Below are 25,674 nucleotides of genomic sequence, written 5' to 3'. Positions count from 1 at the left end.
CGCATCCCCTGTGTGTACCAAGCTGCCCCTGGAAGGAGCTGGCTGTCCACACTTAGCAGGCTGTGCGGCATCCAAACTAGCATCAGAGTCAGCAATTCCATCCCTCTTTAAAGTTCAGTGTTGGAAACTGGGAAGACTCACCTGGTCTCCAGGGTGACCTGGTGGTCCAGGGTAGCCTTTATATCCCTGTTGAAACAGGATGGAAGAGATGAATAAGCAGAAAAAATAAAAAAAAAAGAATAATAAAGTGATGTGGTTTGGGTTTGAATTTCTCTTTGCAGGTGGAAGTAAAGTTCTGAGGAGAAGCAGGTTTTTAGATATGGGATAGCACTACACAATCATGCAAACTTGCTGTTTGCACTGGCATCACCCAAACCCTGCCGATGGCCCCAGGCTCTGCTACAACGTGGTGTGGCAGCAGCAGCCTGCACCTGCTGGGGTCTGGCCTCGTGGTTACTCAGGAAGGATTTGCTCCATGAACAGACTTAGAGTTGTATCTACACTCAGATCTATCTATTTGTAATCTACACTTTTAGCAAAGGCTATCCTTAATCCTTAGGAAACCACAGGCTTGTAGGGTGAAATGTTTGCTTTGGGCAAGTTGGGGGACTACGCAACACAACTCACTCGCATTTCAGAGCACTCATTTTCACTTTAGGACTTGAAATGCCATAGGAAACACCAAAATAACCATTTGCTGTCACAGAAAACTTCAATTTTGCTTCTAGATTGAATTTGTCTAGTTTCCAGTTTTTCTAATCTAATTATTAGAAGGTATGACAAGATTCAGAGTCCTTCATTATGAAGCTACCTAAAGTGGTGAGCAAGCTGCCTCTTAACCTGCTCAATTAATTAGAATGAGTTTCTTAATCCAGCTTGCTAGCTGGCAAGCGTTACAGCCTTCAAGTCATTCTCGCAGGTCTTTCATAAACCTGCTTCAGTTTTTCAGGTTGGTTTTTTTTTTTTTTTGAGTTGCAGACACTGGAGCGGGACAAAGGTAGCCTGTTCAACTGCACACTGATCAGTGTGTATTTTAAGAGAGTTTGCTTTCTCCAGGATTTACCTGGCGGTCTCTTCAAACACTGAGTAAATTCTGCAAGCGATAGACACTTCAGATTTTTTTTTGCCCTCTCCTTTATTATCTTGCTTCAGCTATTTAAAACAAACTAATTTCCATCAAGTGGAGTCAGAGCAGATTAGGAGATTAAATTCAGTTACAGAGACGACTGTTTAGCTGGGCTACTAGCAAGACTAAAAAAAAGGCAGAAAATATAACTTGAAACAAACGGAGAGAGAAAATAAACAAGAAATGATCCTTGCACAAATACTACCGAAATAACAAAATGCTCTCAGGGTGGGTTACAACTGCTAATTGTAACTCAGACTCTGCCACTCACCCTGTTCCCAGCAGGGCTCCCGGCACACATTGCCTGGCTGCGAAACCCACAGGGGAGCATCCCCCTGCTCTGAAGCCATAACCAAACCCTGGTTTGGCCGAGGACTTGGCCTTTTGCTTTACTCACCCGATGAACCCAGGCCTGTTTCTGCTCCCAGGTCCACACCTCTGCTTAACAGCTTTTTTATTCTTCCCATGGGCTATTCTAGACCTGCAGCCTAAGCCTTTGCTGGCGGAGGTATGCAATGCTCTCAGCCATCCTGGCTACTACCCACTCCCCTTTGCATTCCTCCTTGCTCATTATTTCAGACATTTTGGCCTGGAAAAATGTTGATTCCCTTTTCACCAATTCTCTCCTGCTTGACCTTGCTGATGTATCATGGCCCGCTCTTCTGACTGAGCTGCACCTCCTGAGAAGGTGGTGGCTGACTTGAAAGTCCATTTGGCTACCGGCTGGCCCTTATTTGAACCCCCTCGAAGGTCCTTTCTCCGAATGCTGCCAGTGCACTTCAGCCAGTGGTTCCTAATTGGAAGTGCCTCAGCAGCTCTTGGAGCAGGACCAGCAGATGGGACTCCCTGCACCTCTCCAGGAATCTGCCCCATGAAATCCTCTCCTGCTTATCCTCTCCTCAGCTCCTCCAGAGATGCTCAGCATCAGCAGAAAGGAGGAAGGAAGCTCCAACCCAGTTGGGCGTCTGGCCTGAAGGTGAAGGCACATTGTGAAGGTCCAGACCCACCTGGGTGTGGGAGGCCCAGAGCTGGTATCACACATCCCTGGAGCACAGACCAGCAGGTTGTTGTGCAGACAGAGAGCATCTATTCTGCCCCCCCCCCCCCTTCCAGAGAGAGCTGCCAACAGAAACAGCCTTGCGTTCAGCATCTCCAGACCTGCCCTGGGATTTAGCATGGAGCTCATGGGGTTTCCTCCTCGGGCCTCAGCCCACCTCTTCCAGCTACGGCCTGGAGCAGGAACTACCTTTGTCTCCAGACAGCTGGAGCACCTACTTCCACGCATACAAACACTTAGAGATGTTTCGCTCCCTCCACTGATAAGAAAGAGGTGCCTAGCTTGGCTACTCTGAATCCTTCTGCTCTGGTTGGGTTCCTGCAGGACAGGCTTTTCAAGCCTGCAATGTCCACCCAGAGCAGGTGGTTAGATAACAGCCCCTTGAGATGCTCAAAGCACGTCCTGAGCGAAAGTCTGCACCAAATATTGCATTGCTATCTCTATAATGGTAAGTGAATGGCACTTAAGTTAAATATGTAGACACTCTGCTACTGTTGCATCCTATTAAATATCCTCCTCACTACATATATAATGAGCTCTAGGAAGCTTCATATGTGTGTTTCTTCATAGTATGCTGCAGTTATTTCTGTCTCAGGTTAATTATAGTGAGGAGAAAACAGAAGAGCTTGTGTATGTTAAAGTTGGCTGCAATATGAAAGTATTTACCTGCTAAAATCCCCTTCAAATAGTGCTAAAATGACAAGGCAGAGGGTATGAAAACAACTGCATTTGCTCTTTTATCCAAACACTTCCTGATGATTACAGGGTGCTCAACACAAAGGGCTGTGATTTAGAAAGGAAACTGCACTCCAGTGAAGGATTTAGTCATCTGTGATGATATTTATAATCCGCTCTCTCCTAGCTAAAAAGGATCATCCTGCACTTTGATAGGAAATGTGAAGAGTAAAGAAGCCAGCAAATAGATCGGCATGACAGGGTGTGTTTTGAAGCACTGACCAATTTCCAGCTCTGTCTTTACTCTCTGAGGGACTTTAATTAATCTTTTTCTCTCTCACTGCTGCCGTCTCCTACAATCTTGTACTTTGCTACAACCATTTTCTCCTCCACAGTATTTGAGGCTGGGAGCAATGATGCAGCACTCTGCTGAGATATATCCGCAAGGCAGCTGTAGTCTGCAGCCCCCAGCTGAAAGCCAAAGTCCACAGACACCTCGTAGGCACCCGAGGGAAGGGCAGAGGGGACAGCCGAGTCCTGCCACTGTTGCTGAGAACTACTGGTCAGCAAAAGCAACGTTTGCTCTGTGTGGAGAGGATGAGAATTACATCTGCTTCTTGAAAGGCAGTTTCATATACTCGCAGATGCGTGCAGGAAAAATGACTTTGGGGGTGCTCTGAGATCAGACTCTCCAATCCTACAAAGAGCAAAGGTCTGCATTCACAAGGCAGGCACTGTGGTATGAGCCGCACTATCCAAAACCATATGCTGCTGGTTGTGGCTCCAGCTCATGCTGCTGAGCCAGTTGTTTCATTTAGTGGGAAAAGTATTTTGTTTCCCCTGGTGAAATATTTTGCCTATTTGAAAGTTTCTACATGGTGTTTTCAGATCAAAGGCCTTAGAGTTCTTTTCACAGTCCCTCCATGGAGTGAGCAGGAGGGATGTCCATTTCCAAGGCTTTCTTGTTTTCTGGTAGCCAAGATGTGTTGCCCACCTTCAGCCAAACACCAGCATATTTTCACTGGGAAAAAGCCAGCAGGGAATCCAGATAAAAAAAGATTTTTTTCCAAACATTTCTCCAACAGCTGTAAATTTTTTCTTAATGCAGGATGCTAATAAAAGCCAGGTTACACCAAAAACACTGCCAGACTAGCGCTACTGGGAGGTGGTTTTTTTAAGCCGCACCAAAGGAAAAATTTCAGCATCCAACTTGCTCATTACTTGAAGAAACAGAAGCATACCCCTGCCTTCGCCCTGTCCTGGGGGAGCCGAGATCAGATGTGAAGGCCATGTGCTGGACTCAGGAATGTTTGTTCAATCTCCTATTCCTTCTCCACTTTTTCCACTATGAGTCCTTGTGCTCCTGACATTGCATTTTGCTGATCATAACCACAAGGTTTTGTTTTATGAGCTGTTATACCAGGAAAGTGGTATTCTTTGCACCCTCTTTGCTAGAACTTGTTTGAGACAGCAAAAGATTGGTAATTAATCACTCTATTGCTCCTAGCTCCACACAGCACCCCAAGCATGACCAGCCTTGGGAGTAGAAAAATTAACCCAGCCCCTACTTTTGGCAATTTGATTTCAATATAAAGTATACAACAAACAATCGTGGAGAGGGAGGGTTTCTTTCAGTCTCCTCCACAGCTTCTTTCTCTCCCCAGAGTCTTAAAGCATACCTGAGTAGGTGTTTGTGTGCAGCTAATTGGCCAGAGGAACAGTGTATCTTCAATGGCCGGTTGACTGATGAAATGATTGAAACAAGATGCTCCTTTTAACTGTTCAGCTTAGCTATGTCAATATTGGCTTGCTGGGAAGGGGAGTCGTGTCCACTGAGCACAACTGTCAAACAGCTCCCTGCAACAGGTCCAGCTTCCAAAAAACCAAACCAACCTACCAACACAGCCTGGAACTGGAAGGTCAACTGAAATGTCCTTGATGTATAAAAGGTGCAGATCGCTAAGGTACTGTGATGCAGACTTGCACACGTGAACATGAGCACATACACCGCTGCAACATGAAAGCAGGGACGGATCTTGTGCTGTATCATTATGTAACCTTTTCTAGGCATAGGTTTGTTGTCGGTGATGTTAATGTTGTTGAAACATCAATATGGAAGTAAATAAAGCAAAACCTGACTAGTGCTGTCAATCTGCAGGCAAAGTAGAGCGAAGGCATACAGATATCTTGTTTGAAATGTGCTTTACCAGGTGAGACAGTCAAGGTTTCCTTGGAATGTCTAAACCTGTTCTGAATCCAACCTTTGGGTATTGATGCCAGTTGTAGATCCACTTAGTTAACACATTGGCTGAACCAGATCTAAATTCAGCTTGCTCATGAAGACCCAGTGTCAGGGTGCAGAGGAATGATGGGGATGATGCAGTGTAGTGGGACATAGAATACAAGGAAGGAACAGAAATCTGGATCCAGAATTTCATTTCATAGTCTTACATAGTCTTGCTGGTACAACCTTTAGGCAGTTGCTTCAGCCTATATCCCAGTTTATACACCTGTGAAATAGGCATAAGACTTTTTTGCTGGGTACTAGGACTTAATTAAATCTTTTAGGCAGAGTTAGAGGAGAAAATCTAAAAATAAAAATACTGATCTAATTCACTAGAAAAGAATACTCTTACCTTTCTACCAGGTGGTCCAGGGAACCCAGTCAAACCAGGTAAACCCATGTCTCCCTGTGGGAAGCAAGCAAGTTGAATTAGTTTTCAGCAACTTTTTCCCTATGCCTAGCGTACTGTTACTGAAATTACTTTGCCAACAGTAGCACCCAGCTATTGATACTTCTGATTCAAATCACAACTCTTCAAAAACTGCCTGGATAAGAAACGTAGATTTAAACAACATCTCTATTAACTAGCTCATATAAATAATAAACTCAGTTAATTAATGGCAGCTGCTGCTAAAGTCCAGCTTTTTGCCAGCAGAATGAATGCTTTTTTTTTTTTCAATGATCTCATTCAGTCACATGCTTCATTTGCCTTTTGATAGGCATTTAAATCAGCAAGGCAAGAAAATTTTAGCTTTTAAATGCAATAAGAACAACAGGTACCTCCTGCCAATTCCTGTGATTGTGCTCACACTCTGCTACTGCACTGGCTCAGCCCACAGCTCCAGTTCAGATGGTGCTGATGGTATAATTATTTAACCTGCCTATATGACATGGATTGAACCTTTGCAGGCTGCTGGTGGGAGGTTTTTTTCAGCGGCCTGTACTTTCGAAAAGGGATTGCATCACATCCCAGCTGGCATGCCCAAATCATCATAGGAACAGAGAAGTGTGGTGCTGTGAGACTTATCTAACATCCAAGCCATTTGTACGAGCCCATTTTGGCCTCCTCTGATTAGTATCAAAAAACCCTTTAGAGTCTCTAACACCGTGCTGTGCCTGCTTACTGAAAATGCATTCGGAGTACCTAGCTTGAAAATTAGGCATCACTCCAAACTCCTGCTGGAAACTCCTTGTTTCTATTACTGCTACCAGAAATGAAGCCTTGTTAACATGAGCTAAAAGTTATCTGGATCTCTCCCTTTCTTACACTGAGCATGCTTGCAAGAAAACAGTTCCAGACTCTGCGGGTGAATGATTTCCATGTGATGCCACTCCAATGTAGTGTACAAGAAATTTCAAAAGGCATCTCGTGCTGTTAAGTTAAAAGAATTGTTTCAGACTTAGCCTTCTCAAGGTTTTCTAGTGTCATCCTCTACCTTGCATTTGTGTGGCTTGCTGTGTTTCATGGAGGCATCTGGTTTCAAATGAAGGGCCTAAGTTCTCCATGGCTGATGCTTTCTATTAGCTGCCCATTTATAGCAAGGCTTGTGATGAAAGGAAGAGAACCAGGCTTCTTGCCCTGGACATGAGCTATGAAGTATTGTGCAGGCATCACTGAAAGAACTAATTGAGGTAGATGATGTGGAGCCCTGATTGCTCTACTATTAATTTCTAGGCTTCTGTGAGGCCTTGTTGCCTCAGTAAAAATCACTCAGCTGTGAAACAGCAAAAATGGGAGTTGTAACTCATTGAAAAGAATTAGCAGAACTCCGGTCCTTAACAATTGCCAAATCCAGAAACCAGCTACACTTCCCAGTTGTGTACTTTGTGTTGAGTTGAGTAGACCTTGGTGGAAAGGCCTCTGGTTATCACACAGCAGGGTCCATGTGTTGGCAGTGCAATGGTCTGAGAAGCCTCCCTTTCTCCACCAGTGGGATAGCAAGGCTGCTCTCGCAGTAGTGATCTGCTGTGGGCTGCGTATGTGACGTGAGGCAAACCACTGTTTCGCAGCTCCTCGGCAAGAACATCCTTTCCTTTGCCTTCAAGTTTTTTTTTTTATTCCTTACACTGGGCTTGTCTCTTTCTACAGCTGCATGGCCAGAGCTGGCAAGGTGTGGCTGTATCTCATATGCGCTAGTTTAAATATTTAGCTTAAGTAGCCATGTGCCTGCAGCAGCAGGGACTTAAGTTTGGGTTGCAGATTGTGCATAAAATGGATAAACACTTGGACAACAAAAAGCTGTGGCAGCAGGCACTTCAGTGCACTGTGGTCAATACCTTAGCTAACTCTTTAGTCCTGAATCCGGGGTCTAATTCTTAATTTTCAGTCCTAAGTCTACCTGAGTAGCTGTGATGCTTGTGGCTGCAGTATGGACTCCCTCCATGTGTACGCACAGGGCTTAAAGCGCACCATGGTCTTGATGCCTGTGCAGTCTGGGCAACATCTTACCTTCTGTCCATTGCGAGCTTTTCCAGGTGAGAACCCAGGATCACCTTTCTGACCCTGAAATGAAAAACTTAAATTAATGACATAATCCAAGGACCCAGCCCATAGATGTGGTTCTGCTTCCACCAAGCCTCAAAATTAGAAAAACATTTTATCTCTGACTTGCCCCAACATCCCAAATGTATTAAAGTCCCTGTGTATAGCTGTTTTGCTGGGGGTGGTTTTGGTGAGTGATTGCTGCTACTAAAGCGTTGAGTTTTAAATAGTATTTGACAGTATTAAATTGACTAAAGAAAAGATAACTGGAAGAAGGCAACGTCGGGACTTTTGATACTTATTAGACTAGACAGCTGTGATTTCTTCCTTGTCTACAACTACCGTCACAAAAATAATTACCAAGCCTATTACTGTGGCTAAACCATCCTTCTTAACAACTTGCTAGATGCTGTTGCTTTTTTAACTGTGGGGAACAGATGAAACTGCAGAGAAAGTTACACTAATTAGACACTACCAACAGCCAGAGCAATTGTGAGGCTTTCAGACCGGCAGAAGAAAAAGGCACACTTTATCTTAAGTGGCAGTATTCTTTTTTTCCCTTTTTAACAACCGTGACGAGAGAAATTACAATTTAAGACTGTGATCTTCTGACGAACAAAGGCTGGAATTTCAGCAGCATTTGAACATCTAATTCCAGTAGATTCCTTTGAAAATCCCAGTTCAAATTCTTAAAAGGTGGAAAGGTAATGTGTGCACTTAACAGGGTAAGAGATAGAAGTAGGAAAAACTAGAAGAGATTTGAAGTGGGCAGATCCTTTTGGCAGGGGAGAGGTAAAGCTTAGAACACAAAGAAGCTTAGGTCTGTATGACATCTCTTCTGGCACAGCTAGGGCACAGGTATCCCAGTATCAGTCACTGGCTATTTAACACCCCCCAGATCATAAACAAGTCACAACCTCTGTGTGCCACATCAGCAGCACGGGATGTAAAACCAACCGCCAAGCACAGGACAGTTGTGAGCGTTAATTAATGGCTGTCAGGTGAAGTGCTTGGAGGGAAGGTGAGACCCTACAGAGGAGTAATAGTATTTATGAACTGGCATTTCTCATTAGCAGCACAAAGGTCTAGTTATAGCTAGCTGAGCAGCTTTTCCATGCAGACTCACTGTGACTACATTCGACACATACTTCCCACCTTGCACAGAGTGTAAATCTCCCCTTCTCCTCCTCCACCATCCACCACAAGCTGCAAGGTTCAGGGAGTGAGACTACTTGGCTACGGACTGTAGGGAGCACTGCTGATTCAAGGCAGATGCATCTGCACAAATTCTGAATGAAGGCTGCCTGGTTTCCAAACAGTATATGAAGTCATGCAGATAATCTTGCTTTGCATGCAGCTGTTATCAGGGCAATTCTCCCACTCTTTGAGCTTCAGAGCAGTCAGTGGGTGCTACAACTGCTCAGAACAGATTAGACCAGGCCTCAGGATTGCAGGGTATTAATTCCTACTCTGCAAAATTAATTTGCTGCAGCAGGTAGACACCCACCACTCTCCCTAAATCTTGCCATATGCTCAATACAATGACTTTGAGCCATGTAAAGGAATACAGGCCTCTTACATTTTTCCCTGGGAAGCTCCAGATCACATTAGCAAAGACTGTGCTTTGCACCATGGTTCTGTGTTCAACACTGTTGAGACCATCACACAGGTGGAGAACTCAGCCACAAATGTTATCACGTATCCCTAAGATTAACCAGCAAGATGGCATCAGGGCCAGAGAGAATGGGTGCCTGTGTGCAAGGGCTGAAACTGTGGATTAATTGCCCAACTCTTCTCACGCAGCAACCACAACATGGGAATTAGCCTAAGCCTTGTCCATCACTAAGCCATGGCACCTTGCTCACAAGCTTCTCTTTCTCATTGCAACTGACTGAGCACACTACTTCCTTTTGTAAAGGAAGAAATTGTTTTCTTCTGGTTTTTTTTTCCCTACCTGGGAGAAGTCTAGAGCTGTGCAACTTAAACACCTCAGCTTTGCAATCCCACTAATAGTATTTTAAACATCAGTGAGCCAAACTGATGAGCTATGTTGGAGCCAAACCAATCACTAAAAGGAAAATTCACTTTTTCCTAGCGCTATAACAAGAGAGATTTATCCAGAGCAGCTAACTAAGCAAACCATACTAATGCCTGATACCAAAAGCCTCCAGATGAGAGATGCAAACCCAACTCTTGTAATGGCTTCCGAAAACACACCCTGTCTGACAGCTAACCCTCCTCCCCATCCCAAACTCTACTAGGGCCTCCTTGGAGCTACTTGTAGTCCTTAGCAAAAGTGCCCCTCCTGCCCCCACAAGCAGCTTACAGGTCACACAGCCAGCCACAACCCTAGCCCAATATATGCCTACAGCCATTTAGGAGGTTATCTACTATAACCAGTCTTGACTAACTAGATGCAATAGCAATTTTGCAACTGCCAAGGACAACAAACAGAATGCAAAAAGTGGCAAGAAGCCGCCTTTAAGAAATTACACATTAAAAATTGCTGAGAAAAGCACCATGGGCTAAATTCTTAGGTGGCACGAGCGGGTGTAATGCCACTGAAGTTAGTGGAACCATGCCCAAGCAGATTAGCAGGAATTTGGCTCAACAGCTACATACAGCTCTGTGCAAAAGATCAGCTTCCTAAGTACAAGGAATTACAAGTGCTCAGCTCCAGTGATGAGAATAAGGTGGACTCTGCACAGGATAGATTCAGAAACGCAGCAGTCCAACAACACAATGCTGGTGCTCGTCAATGCAATACAACTGGACAAGAGACATGCACAAATACACATATCTCTGCCAGCTGCAATGCCACATCACATCCCTTGTATGCAGCTGATTGCCTGACCTTATGAGTGCTCTGTTAATTCAGCTGATAAAAATTATGCTCCTGGGTTACTTCCTAAGTGACAATGACTTGGTGTTAGTCATTGTTTCCAAGCCGTATCTATCTGGGAAACTTCAGTTTCCTTTCTTGAGTTGCTTGTTTTTTCCATGGTATTAACTGCTATCTAGGGAAGACCTAGTCCAGCAGCCACTTGAAGGCTCTCAGCAAGAGAATTTCTCATTGGGGCTGCTCTGCCTTGTCACCCAGGCTGAGCTTTCGCAAGTCTATAATTTCAGCCATGGTCTGGGTCTACTAAGAAGATATCAGGTCCCAGGTGCAGGCTTGTCAAGCCTGGTGAAGGGTAGAGGCATTTAAAATGTAAGGGAGTGAAATATCACTTTTTTTGTGCAAAGTCCATCTTCTAGGACTAGTGTAACACCAGGGAAATGAAGGGAAGGAGGGAAGTCAAAACTCTGGGATCTGATGCACACCTTCAAAAAAGTGCTTCTCATGCAATGATCTTGCAATCACAGCTTACCAGGCTCTCCCTACTAGAGGTGAAGTTATGCCCAGGCCTGGGCTGAGCTACAGCTCTTACATCCCACTGCAAACTTAATACTTCTTTTGATGAAGCATCATGTAGAACAGCCTAATCCTGCAAATGGTGGCTGGACAAAATTAAAATGTATTGCACAGACCAATGACACCAGATCTTTACTGCAGACTATTAGAGCTATCTGTCCGCTGAGGGCTTCCTGCTGCCAGATCGTGCATCAGGATGGAGGAAAAATGCTTACAGGAAGTTTTTATTTCTAATAAGAGGCCAGCTGAATACAGCTTTACAGCCAAATTATGATTTCTGACAAGGCATTAGGCTAAAAGTGTTTTAAAAAAAACCCTATAGCATAGAAACATAGTTTGACTCTATAGATTGGACCAGGCTGAATTTGCAGGACTGGAAGTTAGATAAAAGAACTTTGATTTGACTTATAAAACTCAACAAGTCTGATCTGGAAGTCATTGATGGAGAATAAATGCAGAACACTAAGATGTAGAACTTTTACAGCCTCACTTTTCAGGCCATATAACTACACTTTAGAATTTAAAACAGCTGCTGTTCACCAGCATGTCTCCAGTGCCTAATTTTTAATCACGTAGAGGCAACATGCCAAGTTTCCAGAATCTTTTTCCCAGAGCATCAATAGTGTTCATAACATCTCTGCCTACTGATGAGATCATGAAAAGAAAGGACTCTTGCTTGTACCTTTCTCTATGTTTGGCTGAGATATCCTACAGCTTTCTTGGTAGTGGAAACCCCTATTAAGCATCGCCTTTCAAAACTCAATTATTCTTTAGACCCAGATCGGTGTTATAAAATATAAATCTATTTCTGTGTAAGCAATGACACCAAAACAATCCAAACCAATTTCCCAGGAACTTCGCCATCTTTTGGTAACACAAAGCCTTATACACAGGAACAAGCTGGGAATTAAAATGTCTTTCTGAAGCGTTTTGCAGCACACTGGACTAACTCCCCTCTGGAGCCACATCTGTGCTCAAGTCCCATGCAAAGGCAGGAGGTTTGGCTGCAGGGGGTGACTCCCACTTTGCAGCGCTCCAGCTCTCACCCCCTGCAGCACCCCGGAGGGAGCGTGTATACAGGAGAAAAGGGCAAAACACAGGGCTCCTGGCACTGCCGGAGGAGGTCTGTGAGACCTCATGGAAGAGATGAGGACATCTAGAAGGAAGCAACGGGATCAGTTTGGGAAGACTGATGGAGGTCAGGGTTCTCAGAAAATCTGGAGAGGAAAGGAGAGATGAGGGAGTTTCAGGAGGAGAAAGGCAGAGGAAGAAGCCGGGTGCTGCCAGTCCCCCCCTGCCACTGTCTAGACCCAAAGGTGGAGGAGTAGGCTGCAAAAACCAGAGAAGAGAAATGAGAAAGCAAAGAAGTCTGGACCTGGTGAGGCTCTGGAGTGGGAGGATTCCACTGCCCTCATCTCAACATAGCAGTCTGCTCCCTGGCACAGGCATAGCTTAAGCAGGATCCTAATTAGGCAGTCTTTGAAATTAGGGAGAACCAAGAACCGAGGCACACAGCAGGGTCTCTCACAAGCACAGGAAAAGGCTTTGGCTGTGCTGCTGGAGGGCCTGTGTGCGAGCAGAGGGGAGGGGAGGAATGGCTTCAGCTACTCGTCATTTTGTGCGGAGCAGGATAAAAAAAAAGCTGTACTTCCCCCACTGGGACGTCCTCTGAAACAGGAAGGCAAAAGCTCCTCACGCCAATTAATACTTACTTTCAGGCCTGGGGGGCCAGGTGAGCCAGGGTTTCCGTGGGGACCTGGGGGACCCTAAAAAACACAACAAACACAAAACAGAATCAAAAGGAGTCGGTAGGCATCTGCGTTAGCCTTGGGAGCTGCAGAAGGTCTCGGGCTGTGCTGTGGCCAGATCTAACAGCACAGGAGCAGCAGCCTGTGCCCTGGCCGGGAGAGAGCTTTGACGGGACCCTCGTTAGTGCCTTTGGAGTAGCGAAACGTGGCTGCTGGTTCCCACCTACCTTTATGGAAGGGGACGTGTGTCTGTCACCACAAGATGTGTCGTGACAATGAGATAATTTGCGTACACCAAATATTCCACAACCACGAACAGAAACTACCTTGGGGTCAGGGGAGTCAAAGTGCTGCAGGGAGCCCCCGCAGAAAGAGATGGAGGTAGGCAGAGGGGAGCGGAAGTGTGCAGCGGTGTTAACAATTTTTTTGGCCAAAATGGAAGAGAACAGAGGTAATTACTAAAGGGAAATTGTTTAGCTATTTGGGATGAATTCATTTCCCCTACAAGGCAACCAGATATTTGCCTTTAGAGGTTAGAAAGAGAATGGATAGCCAGACAGTAAACCAGGGGGAGCATAAGTGAGTCCCTGTTTAAACCATTTAAATCTATATTTTTGCATAGGTCTCACAAGCCAATGACACTGTCAGAGCATCTACCTCAGATCACATACAGCAGTATCTCCTTTTACATAATATTTTAAAAGCACCCTGCATATTTTCCGAAGACTATTTAAGGAGTTATCTGGAATAAGCAGCTAAGAATAGTTTATCCCAGGATTGTATACAGCACAGAAGATCTGTTAACCTTCCAGGCAGAAGTAAAAACAATTCTAAGTCCTCTTGAACACGTTCCTGGGAGATGAAACAACCTGAAGATTCAATTCCAAGGGCTCCTGTTCTGCCAAGACTGTGTGTGAGCTTTACACCACCACGAGGAGCACTTTAATGTACCCTCTAGTTATGAGTACAGGCTGGGGGATAAAAAGCCACTCAGATGCTTTCTCAGCAAGCTGTAGTATTTCCGACAAGCATTTCAGCCTATGTAGGGCCAAAATCTTCAGGGTCTATTTCCAAGGAAAATCATTGCAGTTAAACATGCGACTGCCATTCAAGTTCAGTGCCCTTGCTCTCTTTTGAGAGAACATCAGTGCGATGATGTCTATTCAGTTTTATTTTTACTGCACTGTAATAGAAAATAATGGCTTTTTTTATTTAGCTATTGTATCTTGTGGTATAGATGGTTGTTGAGTGCTCAGTGCTGTTTCACAACACACGCTGCTTTGCTGTAAGAGGCTATTCAATTAAAAGGCCGAGGCTAAACTTTTCAAATGGCATTTTTCACACAAGTAAATTTAATGTCCCATTCTTAAATTCCTTCCAAATTTTCAGCCCGAAACCAAATACATTCATTGTCCCATTCTTAATTTCCTTCCAAATTTTCAGCCTGAAATTCTCCGATAGTTTAGCCTGGCTGCAAACGTACAATGAAACTGAAACAACTTTAAAATTAAGGTGTTTGAGTATCAACTTGTCATTTGAAAACCCATATAGCTGCTGTAACCAGAATGAGCGTCGAGTAGTCTTAAATAAATTCATCTTCCCAGCAAACTATGGCATCATCTGTTCACCTCATTGGGTGGGACACTGAAACTGAGACTTAATGTGCTGCTTAAGGTAATTCAACAAGTAGCAAAAGCACTTCAACCCAATTCTCAAATATCTATGAAAATTAAGTGACAGAAATCAGAACAGTAAAGTCTCTATAAAAGATGAATTCCTAAAAAGCTCTTACACGTAAGCAATAATCTAGGTAGCTCTGAACAGGGTTCATAAATCCAGACTGCTGCTAGATTTGAGGGGAAAATTCAGCTGTTACTAAACTTTGGAGTGAGGCAGCTTGGCTCAAAGCCCATTTCACTGCAGTTAGTTGAAATCCGTGCTCCACCATAGCCTGGGGCAGACTTAAAACAGTGTCAGACTAGAGGAAACAGCACGGTTTGGTGTGACTCCTAGCTGAAAATGGTAGTTTCCAGGAGGAAACCTGGAACATAGAAAGCTCAGCTGCTGATCAAGAGCTCCTGGATAAGAGACTAATCACACCTCCAGCAAAATCTGGTGCAGGCTCTTCCAGAGCTACACCAAAGCACAGCAACAAAATCATAAAAGGCCTTAACCAAAAGGAATGAAGAAGGGAGAAAGTATCTAGACCCAGTATCCAGTGACAAAACACGTGATTACGAAAAACACAGGCTCTTGACATAAAATGGAGCCTTTACCACTGAATTCAGTGACACTCATAGTGTGTAATCCAGGCAAAGAAAGGTCAGAGACCCATCCTGTTCCTAAAGACCAATGTGGTCTTATCCTAGTGAGAAGTGGCCACATCCTGCTGATGAAGCAACAGTGGGAAGTCCAGTCTGGCACACAAGAAAACTGCTGTAACCAAGTCTGGGGCTTGTGCTAGACATTTTAAACTGTTCTTGTAACTGTGGAGAGAAAAGGGCGTAGTCTGGCAGTAGTCCTAAAAATGGTAAAAAATAACTGATCTTGATGTGTTCCAACATGGTTTGTCCTGAATCTGTGATTACACCCACATTCTTGGCAGAGGAGGAAGATGCAGTGTGGTACAGTTAGATGGGCTGAGTAACAAAAGGTACAAGACAGCATCCGCCTCAGGAGCTGTTAGCAATACAAAATCTGAACAGGCAGGCCTTACAAATTAATCCACGTACCAATCTGCAAGCCCCGGTAACAGTCATCATGCCCCCAAGCTACCCGCCCTTGTTTTATTAAACCTAGTCCCATGTTCATTCCTATTCTCTTACTGTGCCCAGCAGAATTGCCCATCTCCAACCAGTGCTCCTAGAAATAGTCCTTTCTTCATGGAGAAGCAATTCAAGAGCTTAGTTCTACAGTTAACTGCTATATTTTACTCATGCTATCCTGGATTTAATTCAATTTCCCACTCATATTTAGAAATTGGAATTCTCCCAAATATATTTATTATCAATACATTAGTTTTTCTCCTCTTTTCCACACACAGGAAGGGACAATGCTGAGACCACTGAATAAAAAAATCCCACAGCACGTATTACTATTTGCACATGTGCCTGTTTACCCACCTGCTTTGGCTCCCTTATAACTGCTGAAAAAATCCAATCTAGCAGCAAGCAAACCTGCATCTGAAATCTTCCAAGCCTTGCACCAGAAATTCCACAGACAATTTTATCAAGGGACAGCGGTAGTCCAAGGCTCAGTGGCACGGAGACCAGAACAAACCCTGAAAGTGTTCTCCAAGTGAGGGGGGGTTTCCCAAAGGTGGTGGGGTTTGTAATCTCCCTGGAATGTCTTTTACGTGAATGATGCTGCTTGAGAACTACACTGTGCCATCCAGTTGATCTCGGTGACGTGCCTGGAGATGGGACCCTACTCACAGAAGCGCTTTTATATGTAATGGTTCACAGCCCGCAAAAATTAACAAAAGTGTAACTGTGCACAGCTCTCCCCATCCCTCCAGCATTCAGGAGGAGGGGGGAAAAAATCCTCCAAACTCCTGCTAAATGCTAGAAAGCTTCAGTCAGAGGAATGACCACTCATTCAAAACTCATTATGTCTTGGGGTTTCACTGTGTAAAGCAACTTTTTCTGCTCCTGACCTACAGATCTCACTCTGACCTCTGGCTTGCTGAAAAAATGAGCTAAATATTTGAAGTGAAGCCAAACAAACTGTTTCTTTAAACACTTCTTTGCAGAAATTGGGAAACCTTCCTAATGGAATGAGGATATCAGGGAACCTCTACAGTTAAGTTCTTGATTGTTTTAGGAGGGAAGCCCCGCATTTTGAAGGGAAGGGAGATTTTTTGCAACCACACACCAAATGTAACAAGGACCCATTACACTGGGACCTTGCAATTTTTCAAGCTGCTAAGGTTCACAGGAGGATGGCAAGAGCATCCCAAAAGCATCAGGAAGCGCATATATATTGACCTGTACTGTATCAGAGAGGTTAAATAAAACAAGAGCAATTACAGCATGCCAGGCTTTTTATTCCCAGTTCTGCCTCTGACCTGTTGCACGGACATGGGTAAAACACTCCCCTTGTACCTGAGTTTGCTCACCTGTTAGAGGGGGAAATCGACTGCCAGGGGGACCTGGCTTCCTAAATTATTTAAGTGTTTTGGAAAGTTTGACCATAGCTCTTTTCTTGCTGTCCTGGGAGCAAAGCCGACAACCGGACTCCTGTCTGTCACGTGTCAGCTTGCTGTCTGCTTCAGGTAGGAGAACAGATAACTAGGATTTACATAGCACTCGTCTGGAAGGCAGCACTTAAGACCAAGTACAATGGTTCACTACTTTTCTGCAGACCCGATCAAATAGGGGGTAGTTTGCTGGTCTAGCTATACCAGTGAGGATTGGGATGAGTCACAATTTGTGATCAACATAGATGTGCTGGCAATAGCCCCTCATGCAGACAGCATGGGAGTGAAGCTAATCAAGTCCTGGGTGAGGCAGGAATAAGCTACAATGGTGCAGAAGTTACTGCTCCACCGGGAGCCCTTTGTTGACAGTTACTTATAGAGCTTGTTAGCACAGCTCTGCGAGCAAAACCCAGCCTCAGTCACTGCCTCCCCACTAAATCTTGATGTTTGAAGAAATGCAAAGGTCATCTGCAGAAATGAAGTGCAATACACATCGCTTGCACAGAACTGCTCTGCTCAGGTTGCTGTGCATGTACCCAAGTGCCACCACTCACACACACAACCATGGAAAAGCTGTCCCACTACATGCCCAGCAAAGTGCTTTCATATCTCATAAAGCTGCGGAAACCCTTCATTGCTAAAACTGCCATTCCCTTCAAGAGGCACCTCAGATCTTACACAGACACTTGCCAAGGCACACGGCACATTTATTTGAGGAGACGTGGTGTGGACAGATCTCTTGCTTATGCCTCAGATTCTTTAATGCCGACATAAAAGCTGAAAATAATCCTAGCTAGATACAGACATAGAGAAAACCTTCCTGTAAAGAGCACATGACCAATACAGCAATATCTATACAGGCTTGCAAAGCTCCTGAGAAAGTGTTATTAGCCATCCTTTCCAGTCATCAGAATTGCAACAGTTTTACTGTGTTCCCTTGGGGTTCCTTAGGCAATAGTGAGAAGAAACACCCAGCTTTCATTTGTCATATATCTCTGCCTTCATAGTTGCAGATATAGTCTGAATCTGTCTCAATGGGTCCCTGATACTGAGTGATAGGGTGTAAAATTAATTCCATGCTCCTAAAATGAGGATTGGCTTTAAAAAAAAAATTTTAAAAAATCAAGAAATTCCCATTTTCAAGAGGGCTGCCACTATTCGCTTAGCTACCCTACCTTGGGTTGCACTTGAATGCTGACATGTGTCCTGAACAAAACCTCTTTCATGCTTTTACAAAGACTGGCATTTGTTGTTGCAAACCAGGTATCATTGCTTACACGGAAGAGCAACATTCAGACTGCACAGGCACGTCTAGCGGTACTTCGCTGCTGGAAATAAGGAGACTGAAGCGTGGGATCAGCCAGCTTTTCTTACAGTCACTGACCACAATCTCACCCTCAAAGCAAAAGCTAATCAGAGCTTTCATTTTACCCTGGCCAATATGGGGGGAGAAAGGGAAATACAACAGAGACAATACAGAATTCAAAGGAGTGGAAATACTGCGCTACATCAGCGAAAGAGCAACTTTATGGACTTCACAGCTACAGAAGGTCATGAGTCAAATGCTGCTACTAGATTTTCAAATGAGCCAAATAATTGTATAAGCATTAATAATGTAGAAATTATGCAAGCTACAACAAGGTCAATTACATCTCATACTTTTGGCCATAAACTGCATCGGTGACAAGAAAAAAAGCCTTTCTTTCTCCTGGCACCCAGCACTGCAAAGTTGCATGCAATATTCACCTCCCCTCAGGAGCTCCAATCTTTGGCTGGAGCCTCATGGGACACCCCATGGGTTACCCATGGGCTGGGCTGGTGCAAGAACTCTGCAGCTGCTTTGAGGATTGGGTTAGGCAGACGTAGAACATAACCCCTACAGTGTTGCACATTTATTTTTAAGTGGCTCATGCACAACAAAAGCAAAAGACTCGAGAATTCCCCTAAGCCTGTCTTTGTTTCTGGCAGCTCCTCTTCTTTGCAATGAAATCCTTAAACCCCAAAGAGCCACAAGAAAAAAATACTAGAAGAAACATGTTGCAAAGTCAAAACAACTTTATGCACAGAGCAGTTCTGTCTCCAGTGCTCCAGGCCAGACATTTACAGAGTGACCCTTTTGCCCCCTCCCAAAATTAGCACAGCCTCTTTGCAGAGGTCTGAGCCAAGCTAGGCTCAGCTGTGCGGAGCACTTCCTAACTGGGAACTCTTTCCTGGGCTGATTCTCAGCACCTCTAGTAGGGACTGAACTCAGAAATCCTCTGTTGCTTATTGTCTTTCAGAGGATCCTCTTAAATACAGGATGGAGCATGCCACAGCTGGGGAATAACACAAAGTTATGACACAGCTTCCACAATGCTTTTTTCTTCAGAAAAACTCAAGCTTTGGTAGGTAGTGGAATTTTGACGTAGAGCTGAAATTTGGTCATTCACACAGCAGGCAGGGTATGCAGCTGGGGTCTCTAGACATGGAGCCTAGTTTGCACACCACAGGGTTGCAAGAAGTAACACCAAATACCTCTTGTGAGTAATGAGCTGCAGTAAGAAGAAACTCTCAGCCTTAATGGGGACTTGCCAAGAACTGCAAACTCTGAGCAATTTGCTGATGTGGTTGCTGCTCAGGCATTTGTAAACAGAAGACATCAGGGCTGTACAACCAGTGGTGCTGATGTTTCGCTAAAGAACATATCTAATGTGGAACAGATTGTCCTATCTATAAAACACATGAGCCTGGTGCTATCTAATGCCTTACACTTACAGCCCAAATCAGTGTTCAGGTCTGTTGAAATCCATGCCCAGGCTGCTGGGGGTCCTGCAGACCTTTTGGCTTTTATTGTTGTAGAAAGGAGGTGTGTTGATCTTTACTGGTTACTGCAAGATCTCACAGTACTGTAACAAGTGTCCTCAGGGAATGCACAACCTTCTAGCTCTTAGCCTCTTGGTTGTTCTTTAAAGACATTACATGGGGTTGAGTTTTAGCCAAGTATGTGTGAGGAAATCTCCCTCTGCTGCCAGGCCAGGATGCTGCCTGGATCACGGATCCAAATATTCCCCTATTCCAGCCTCAGACACTTGCATCTTTTGATTCCCAACCCACATCAGTTCAGTGCTCAGGAAATGGGCTGCATGACCGTACCTTGTGGGACAGCACCGTGCTACCACGAAAATGGTGCCAACAGTTAACCGTATCCAGGTCAGGCATGTTGCCCAGCTTTGGGAGACTATTTCTGCAGCTAGGCCAATGCAGAAAGCTTTTCTCACAGCTAGCTGCAGCACTCACAGCACCAGATGTTTCCTCAGCTTAACACTCAATGTTCAAAGATCTGCATCAGAATTTAATGTGGGGAAGAAGAAATACAGGAATTTGCAATGGATCTTGTAGAACAGCTAAGATATTTTGCTCTAGATCTTGAAAAGGAGTCAGAGACCAGGTCTCCATCTGGGGAACATAAAAGCTCATCCTTGTGTGTCAAGTCCTTTGTCCTAGACCATGGTCCCACTAAGTGAAGGCACAGTGACAGTGAAAGACCTCAAAAGAAGCAGTTTGGGAAGCTGGGGACAGTGAAGGACAGAACAAAATGCAGCCAAAGCTAATATTCAGCACTGGGTTTGCAAAAAGGAACGAATACCAGAAACAAAATGAGACAGACAAAACTCATTCTTCTGACAGCCATTTAGAAGCATTCATCCCCAGTCTTTGCTGATGCCAAACCTTAGCTCATAGAGGCTGCAAATCACCAGCATGGCCTCCTGAAAACCTTTAACAGGGAATGAGAGAAAGAAGGAAGGCTAGACCTCAACAGTGGGGCTTAAAGCAATCATTATTCAGCCACAGGAACATACAACAGCCCTTAGAACAGTAGAACAGGCAGATACAAGTACAAATGGATAGAAATTTTTAAACCACTTACTCGGGAACCTCTCTTGCCAGGTGGTCCTGGTAAGCCTGGCAGACCTGGTGGACCCTAGAAAAATAAAAACAAGTATTACTGATGGTTCTATAACAGGATGGTGCTCCTGACAGTGTTTCAGAGAGACCCACAATACAACCATTTGGAAAAGACCTGGGGAGAAGGGCCAGTTATAACACCATGGCCAGAATTTCCCTTCAACTTATGCTATTCCTATAAAGGGATAAAAAGCCATGCACAATAACATCTGCAGAAGCATATCTTTCTGTTGCGGACTGCATCCCCGTGAACACAGCTGTGTTTCACACTTCCACTTTCCTGGACCCATGCTGTAACACAAGGGTGACACAACTGTCTCTCAGCTTCGGAGTTTTCCTGCTACGTGCTAGCGCACAACAGAAGTAACGTGTTAGCACCTTGGCGAGGGAAGAACATTGTGTGTTGTAATATATATCAGCTGAAGAGATATAGTTCTTGGTATTGTAGGTTCCTACATGAGTTGCAACACAATCGCATCCCAGCACTTCATATTTTAAAGCGGCGTGTTATAAAATGTAATAAAATTGGTGTCAATGTTGGAAATTCTTAAATGCAGCTCTGTAATATAGGAGAGGTCAACTCATACATGTCAGAGTAGTGGGGGTTCTTGGAAGAGGGTGAGAACAAAGTGGAGATATCAGGCGCCCAGCTGTGCACTGATCTGAAACAGGTTAGGAAAAAATACTTAACCAGTGAGGTTTGAACTCCGTTGAATTTATTCATTTATTTATTCATTTTTTCAATGGACTGGAGAATTCAGATTTCTGGAGAGCCATTTGCAACTCCTAATAACTCCTCAAAACTTCTTTTCCTCCAAGCCAAATATGTCTAACAAGAATAACTGTTAATTAAAGTGTCTCCCAGAGGATTTATATTCTAGTAGCTTGTTACAAAAGACGAGCTTTCATTGCATCCAGGGGAGAGAGAGATCCAGAGCAGCAGACTGAAGGATGTTTGGAAGGCAGCCTGAGCTCTCCAACTGCGTGGCAGGCAGGAGAGCAGGTCCCAGGAGCAACGCTCCGCAGGGAAGATGGGTGCATCACATGGAGCAGGTGCAGCACAAGCCCCACGGACACACTCTGGCCTCAGCACGGACTCACTCCCTTCCCACTGGGTCATCTCTGTAGGACCTCACATGCACAATCAACCCCGAGCGGAGCCTGCTGCAAGGCTGACCCTGTTGCTGCTGAAGGATTGCCAGGCAGAACTGCTCAGGCTCTGCAGCATATTACTGGCCCTGAGGAAGAATGAAAAGTTCACGATATCTAATGCAGTTTTCAGGAGTCATCAAGTGCATGATTCAGTAACAAAAATAAACGCTGGAGATCCCTACCCTAAATCTCATGCCCAGGATAAGATTTTGAACGCAGAAAACTGCCTGAACCATATAGGTAACTGATGAATAAACACTGCCCTAATATGACCAACCCTCCTACAATAAGCAGCAAATTAATTTGTATAAAAGTGATTTTTAAAAAAGACATCCAGCCAAATTTGGTACAGTAGAAAAAAAACGGGAGGAGTAAGCAAAGCCCAGGGTAGGTTTCTCTGTGCTACTAATTTGCATCAAATGAATCATAACATATATTTTTTTCTGCAGTTACTTCTATCTGTAGTAAAGATGACAAGAAAAGGATTGTTTTAAAAGTATAAGAGCCTACACAGCATAGAATAGCTAATGCCCCACAAAGACACACAGGGATAGACTTCTACCACCATATCACTCACTACTACTACCCAAGACAGCTGCCTGTCCTGAGGATTTCCAGTCTCTGTAGCTTGGGACACTTCACCTGACCCCTTTGCAAGTTGCTTGTTGCTGGTTAACACAGTATTACTGGTCCTTGTATTAACAACCCTCATTGATACAGCTGACCCTCATTTTACCAATATACACAGTATTTTAACCTGCCATTGTGCCAGCTCAGGGCCCCATGCATAATGCAATTATACAGCTGTGCAAATAGACACATGATTGTAGGGTTTTTTAAGCCTTGTGTATAATTGTGCTCCAGAATCCAAGCTTTTATTAAAAAAATCTCCTTGCCCTTTTATTTGGGAAGATAACTACCAAAACATGAATCCAATGCAACTGATGCAGCAACAGTTAATAGAGTTTACCAAAGATTAATTCAGCTCCTTAGCCTCTTCTCCATCAAAACACATCCCCATTTACCCCTAGAAGGTGAAGTAAAAGAGAAGATGCAACTGAGAACTGCATTCCTTGCGCACCAGAATTGAGGTGACCTTTTCCACCTTCCTGCTAACAGCAGCTGCAATTGTACTTGGCCACTTGAGTAAAAACCTTCTCCAAAAATGTGGGCTGTTCAGAATAAACTGAAGCTAACATAAAAGTAAGGAGAGAGTTAATACCTGCACTGGAGTGGGAATACGGAGTTAAGGGAAAGGCATCTAGCTGGAACAGCACAGAAAGAGCAGCACATAATTCAGGAGTCCTATTGCTTTGCTTTGATTTAATTTGCCTTTCCTTCAGTCTTTTTTTTTTTTTTCCTCTCCTGAAGAGGAAGAGAAATAAGGTGACTGTAGGATGAATGGCTAAAAGGTGCCAACCACTAGGGTAACTGCATAAGGCAAGAGTGTGACCACATAAAACTTAGAAGCAAGCCAAGGTGGAAGAGGACTGGGGTAGCTGGATGAACACGGGTAGTTGTGAGACATGATGTGCTGCAAGACCACCTTCTAGCTTCTCACACAGTTCCTTGGCAGTTGGATTGAATGAGACACATACTGTGCCTTCCTAGTGACTCATTTCTCCTCTGCCCTATACATATGCCTCTATATCACCCAGCTCAAGTTCTCAAACAAGAGCCCCACGTCAGACAACTGGCTTTGCCTGGGGAGAGCAATACTGAAATACACAAGAAAAACGCACATCCGAAGAGGCAGCCAGAGAAGAATAAGACTGGATCAGGGCCCAGCTACTTACAGATGATGGATGCAGTCCCACTTAAAATGTAAGGCTCCAAGACATGGAAAGCAAGAGACATCTATCAACGAGCCACCACGCACCAAGCTGCTAAGAGTCCGCCTGGAGGTCATGCCCATGCAGTCCCCACGCTCACCAGAGACATCTCCACCCTCACCCCTAATGCAGGGGTGCAGGGAAGAGTTAAATTGTTCACACAGAGCCTGTGTGGACCTTTCCATTGTATCCTTTAGAGCATCCCTGGGGAATTCCATAGGGAGCAGTGGGAAGTGCTCTGAGAGGCAGGAAGGTTTCCTTCTCCTGGCAGCTGGAAGAAGATATCACTCCTCTGCTCCTGCCCTCCCATTGCACGGATGCCCCATGAGATCGGCAAAGCTGACAGCCTCCTGCAGCGAGCTGCCGTTCCTAGCACTTTGGTTCTTGTCTCTCTGGCTTCTTGCCTACTCCTTTCTGCAAACTGATGGCAGAGAACACACACCCTGTTATCACACAAAGCAAAATCCGAGATCAAGGAGAAACGTGGCAGAAGCAGATACTCTCTCTTCTCAAGCCAAACAGCTGAATCGTTAACCAGCCTGAACAGTTCTGTGAAGTAGCTAATGGCAGCCACATAAAAGTTTAACCCTTCTCAGTTTCCCACGGTAGCGTTAGCAATGATGACTGATCCCACCAAATGATTATAGGATTTATTCTAAGCTGCTGCTGGGAAACTTTCTGGCGCAAAAGAGACTTTTTTGTCTTAGCTTTTCGAGCTTCAAATTGCAAATGGAAAATTAAGTTGTCTGAAAGCGAAATACATCGGACCCTGAGGACAAGAGAAATCTCAACTTTTCCTCTTGCTGCCGAGATCAGCCAGTTTATACCCCTGCCTCTCCCACATCATGACCCTCCGCACACTGCTTCCTCTGCCTGCAGCAACGCCACTGGGAGCTAGGTGCCTTCAGATCTCAAAACCTGAGCAAGGCTGAACCTGTTGGGAGAGGACTTGAAGAAAAGCATAATCGGTACAGGAATTGGTGCTGTTGATTTGGGAAATGACTCGCTTCCTTTTGAATGACTACTAAATCAACTTGCTTAGATAGCAAAGTATTCCTGTAATGGTTTCCCCAGGGGCAAGTAGTCAGCCTAGTAGCAAATAGCTGACAATTACCCAGGACACAATTCAGCTCCTATTCCAGCGCACACTGATAGACTGACACATCTATAGGGTCTCCCCAATGTATTTCTGCCTCCCCTGTTCTGTACCCCTGCAGGGCATTAGTGGCACAGTTCTTTATCCCAGAAAGGGTTGTATTTCAGAGGTGGGCATCCTGCACTGTGCAAAACACTGCAAGGATTGAAGAGAGAAGAGAGAACATTCTTCTTTCTCAGATGCTAATGCATGTGGTAAAACCCAACTTAAAAGGGAGTTCAGAAAAATGCATCAAAAGCCTCTCCTCACTTTGGCATCAAGTTCTGAGCAGTGATGTTACCCCTGCAGACAGAGAACCTGTCTTGTTTTCTTCCTGGAGGAGGATGAGGCATATTTCATATGCAAGGCCACTGCCACAAATCCACCATTTAGCCTTGTACGTCTGGAAAGCACCAGCACAGAGAAACTGAGCAGCTAAATGGGCAGCACTAGAATTAAAAGTCCCCTAGCTCAGGAGAAGAGAAAGGAAGGAGAAGATTTCATCTTCAAAAGACACACCAACCCCACTTCACTGTCCTTGCCAGGCACTGCGCAGAGAGGGAGATAGGACCTAAACTAAAACCTGGATTGAAGTACTGCCTAAAATAAACCTGGAATTATTTTT

General features: G+C 44.5%; 1 protein-coding gene across 1 annotated transcript in view; it reads right to left on the bottom strand.

The window, feature by feature from the left end:
• COL27A1 (collagen type XXVII alpha 1 chain) overlaps positions 1–25,674 on the bottom strand; it is a 163,316-nt gene that overhangs the window by 116,560 nt on the left and 21,082 nt on the right. The window contains exons 4-8 of the mRNA XM_069771912.1: positions 20,893–20,946; positions 12,752–12,805; positions 7,592–7,645; positions 5,495–5,548; positions 142–186 (exon numbers count right to left, since the gene is read on the bottom strand). Coding sequence (XP_069628013.1) covers positions 142–186; positions 5,495–5,548; positions 7,592–7,645; positions 12,752–12,805; positions 20,893–20,946 — 261 coding nt within the window. The remainder of the gene's footprint in view (positions 1–141; positions 187–5,494; positions 5,549–7,591; positions 7,646–12,751; positions 12,806–20,892; positions 20,947–25,674) is intronic.

Source organism: Haliaeetus albicilla, chromosome 26 (assembly GCF_947461875.1).
Source record: "Haliaeetus albicilla chromosome 26, bHalAlb1.1, whole genome shotgun sequence".
Taxonomy (NCBI): Eukaryota; Metazoa; Chordata; class Aves; order Accipitriformes; family Accipitridae; genus Haliaeetus; species Haliaeetus albicilla.
This window is presented reverse-complemented; position numbering and strand designations above follow the sequence as displayed.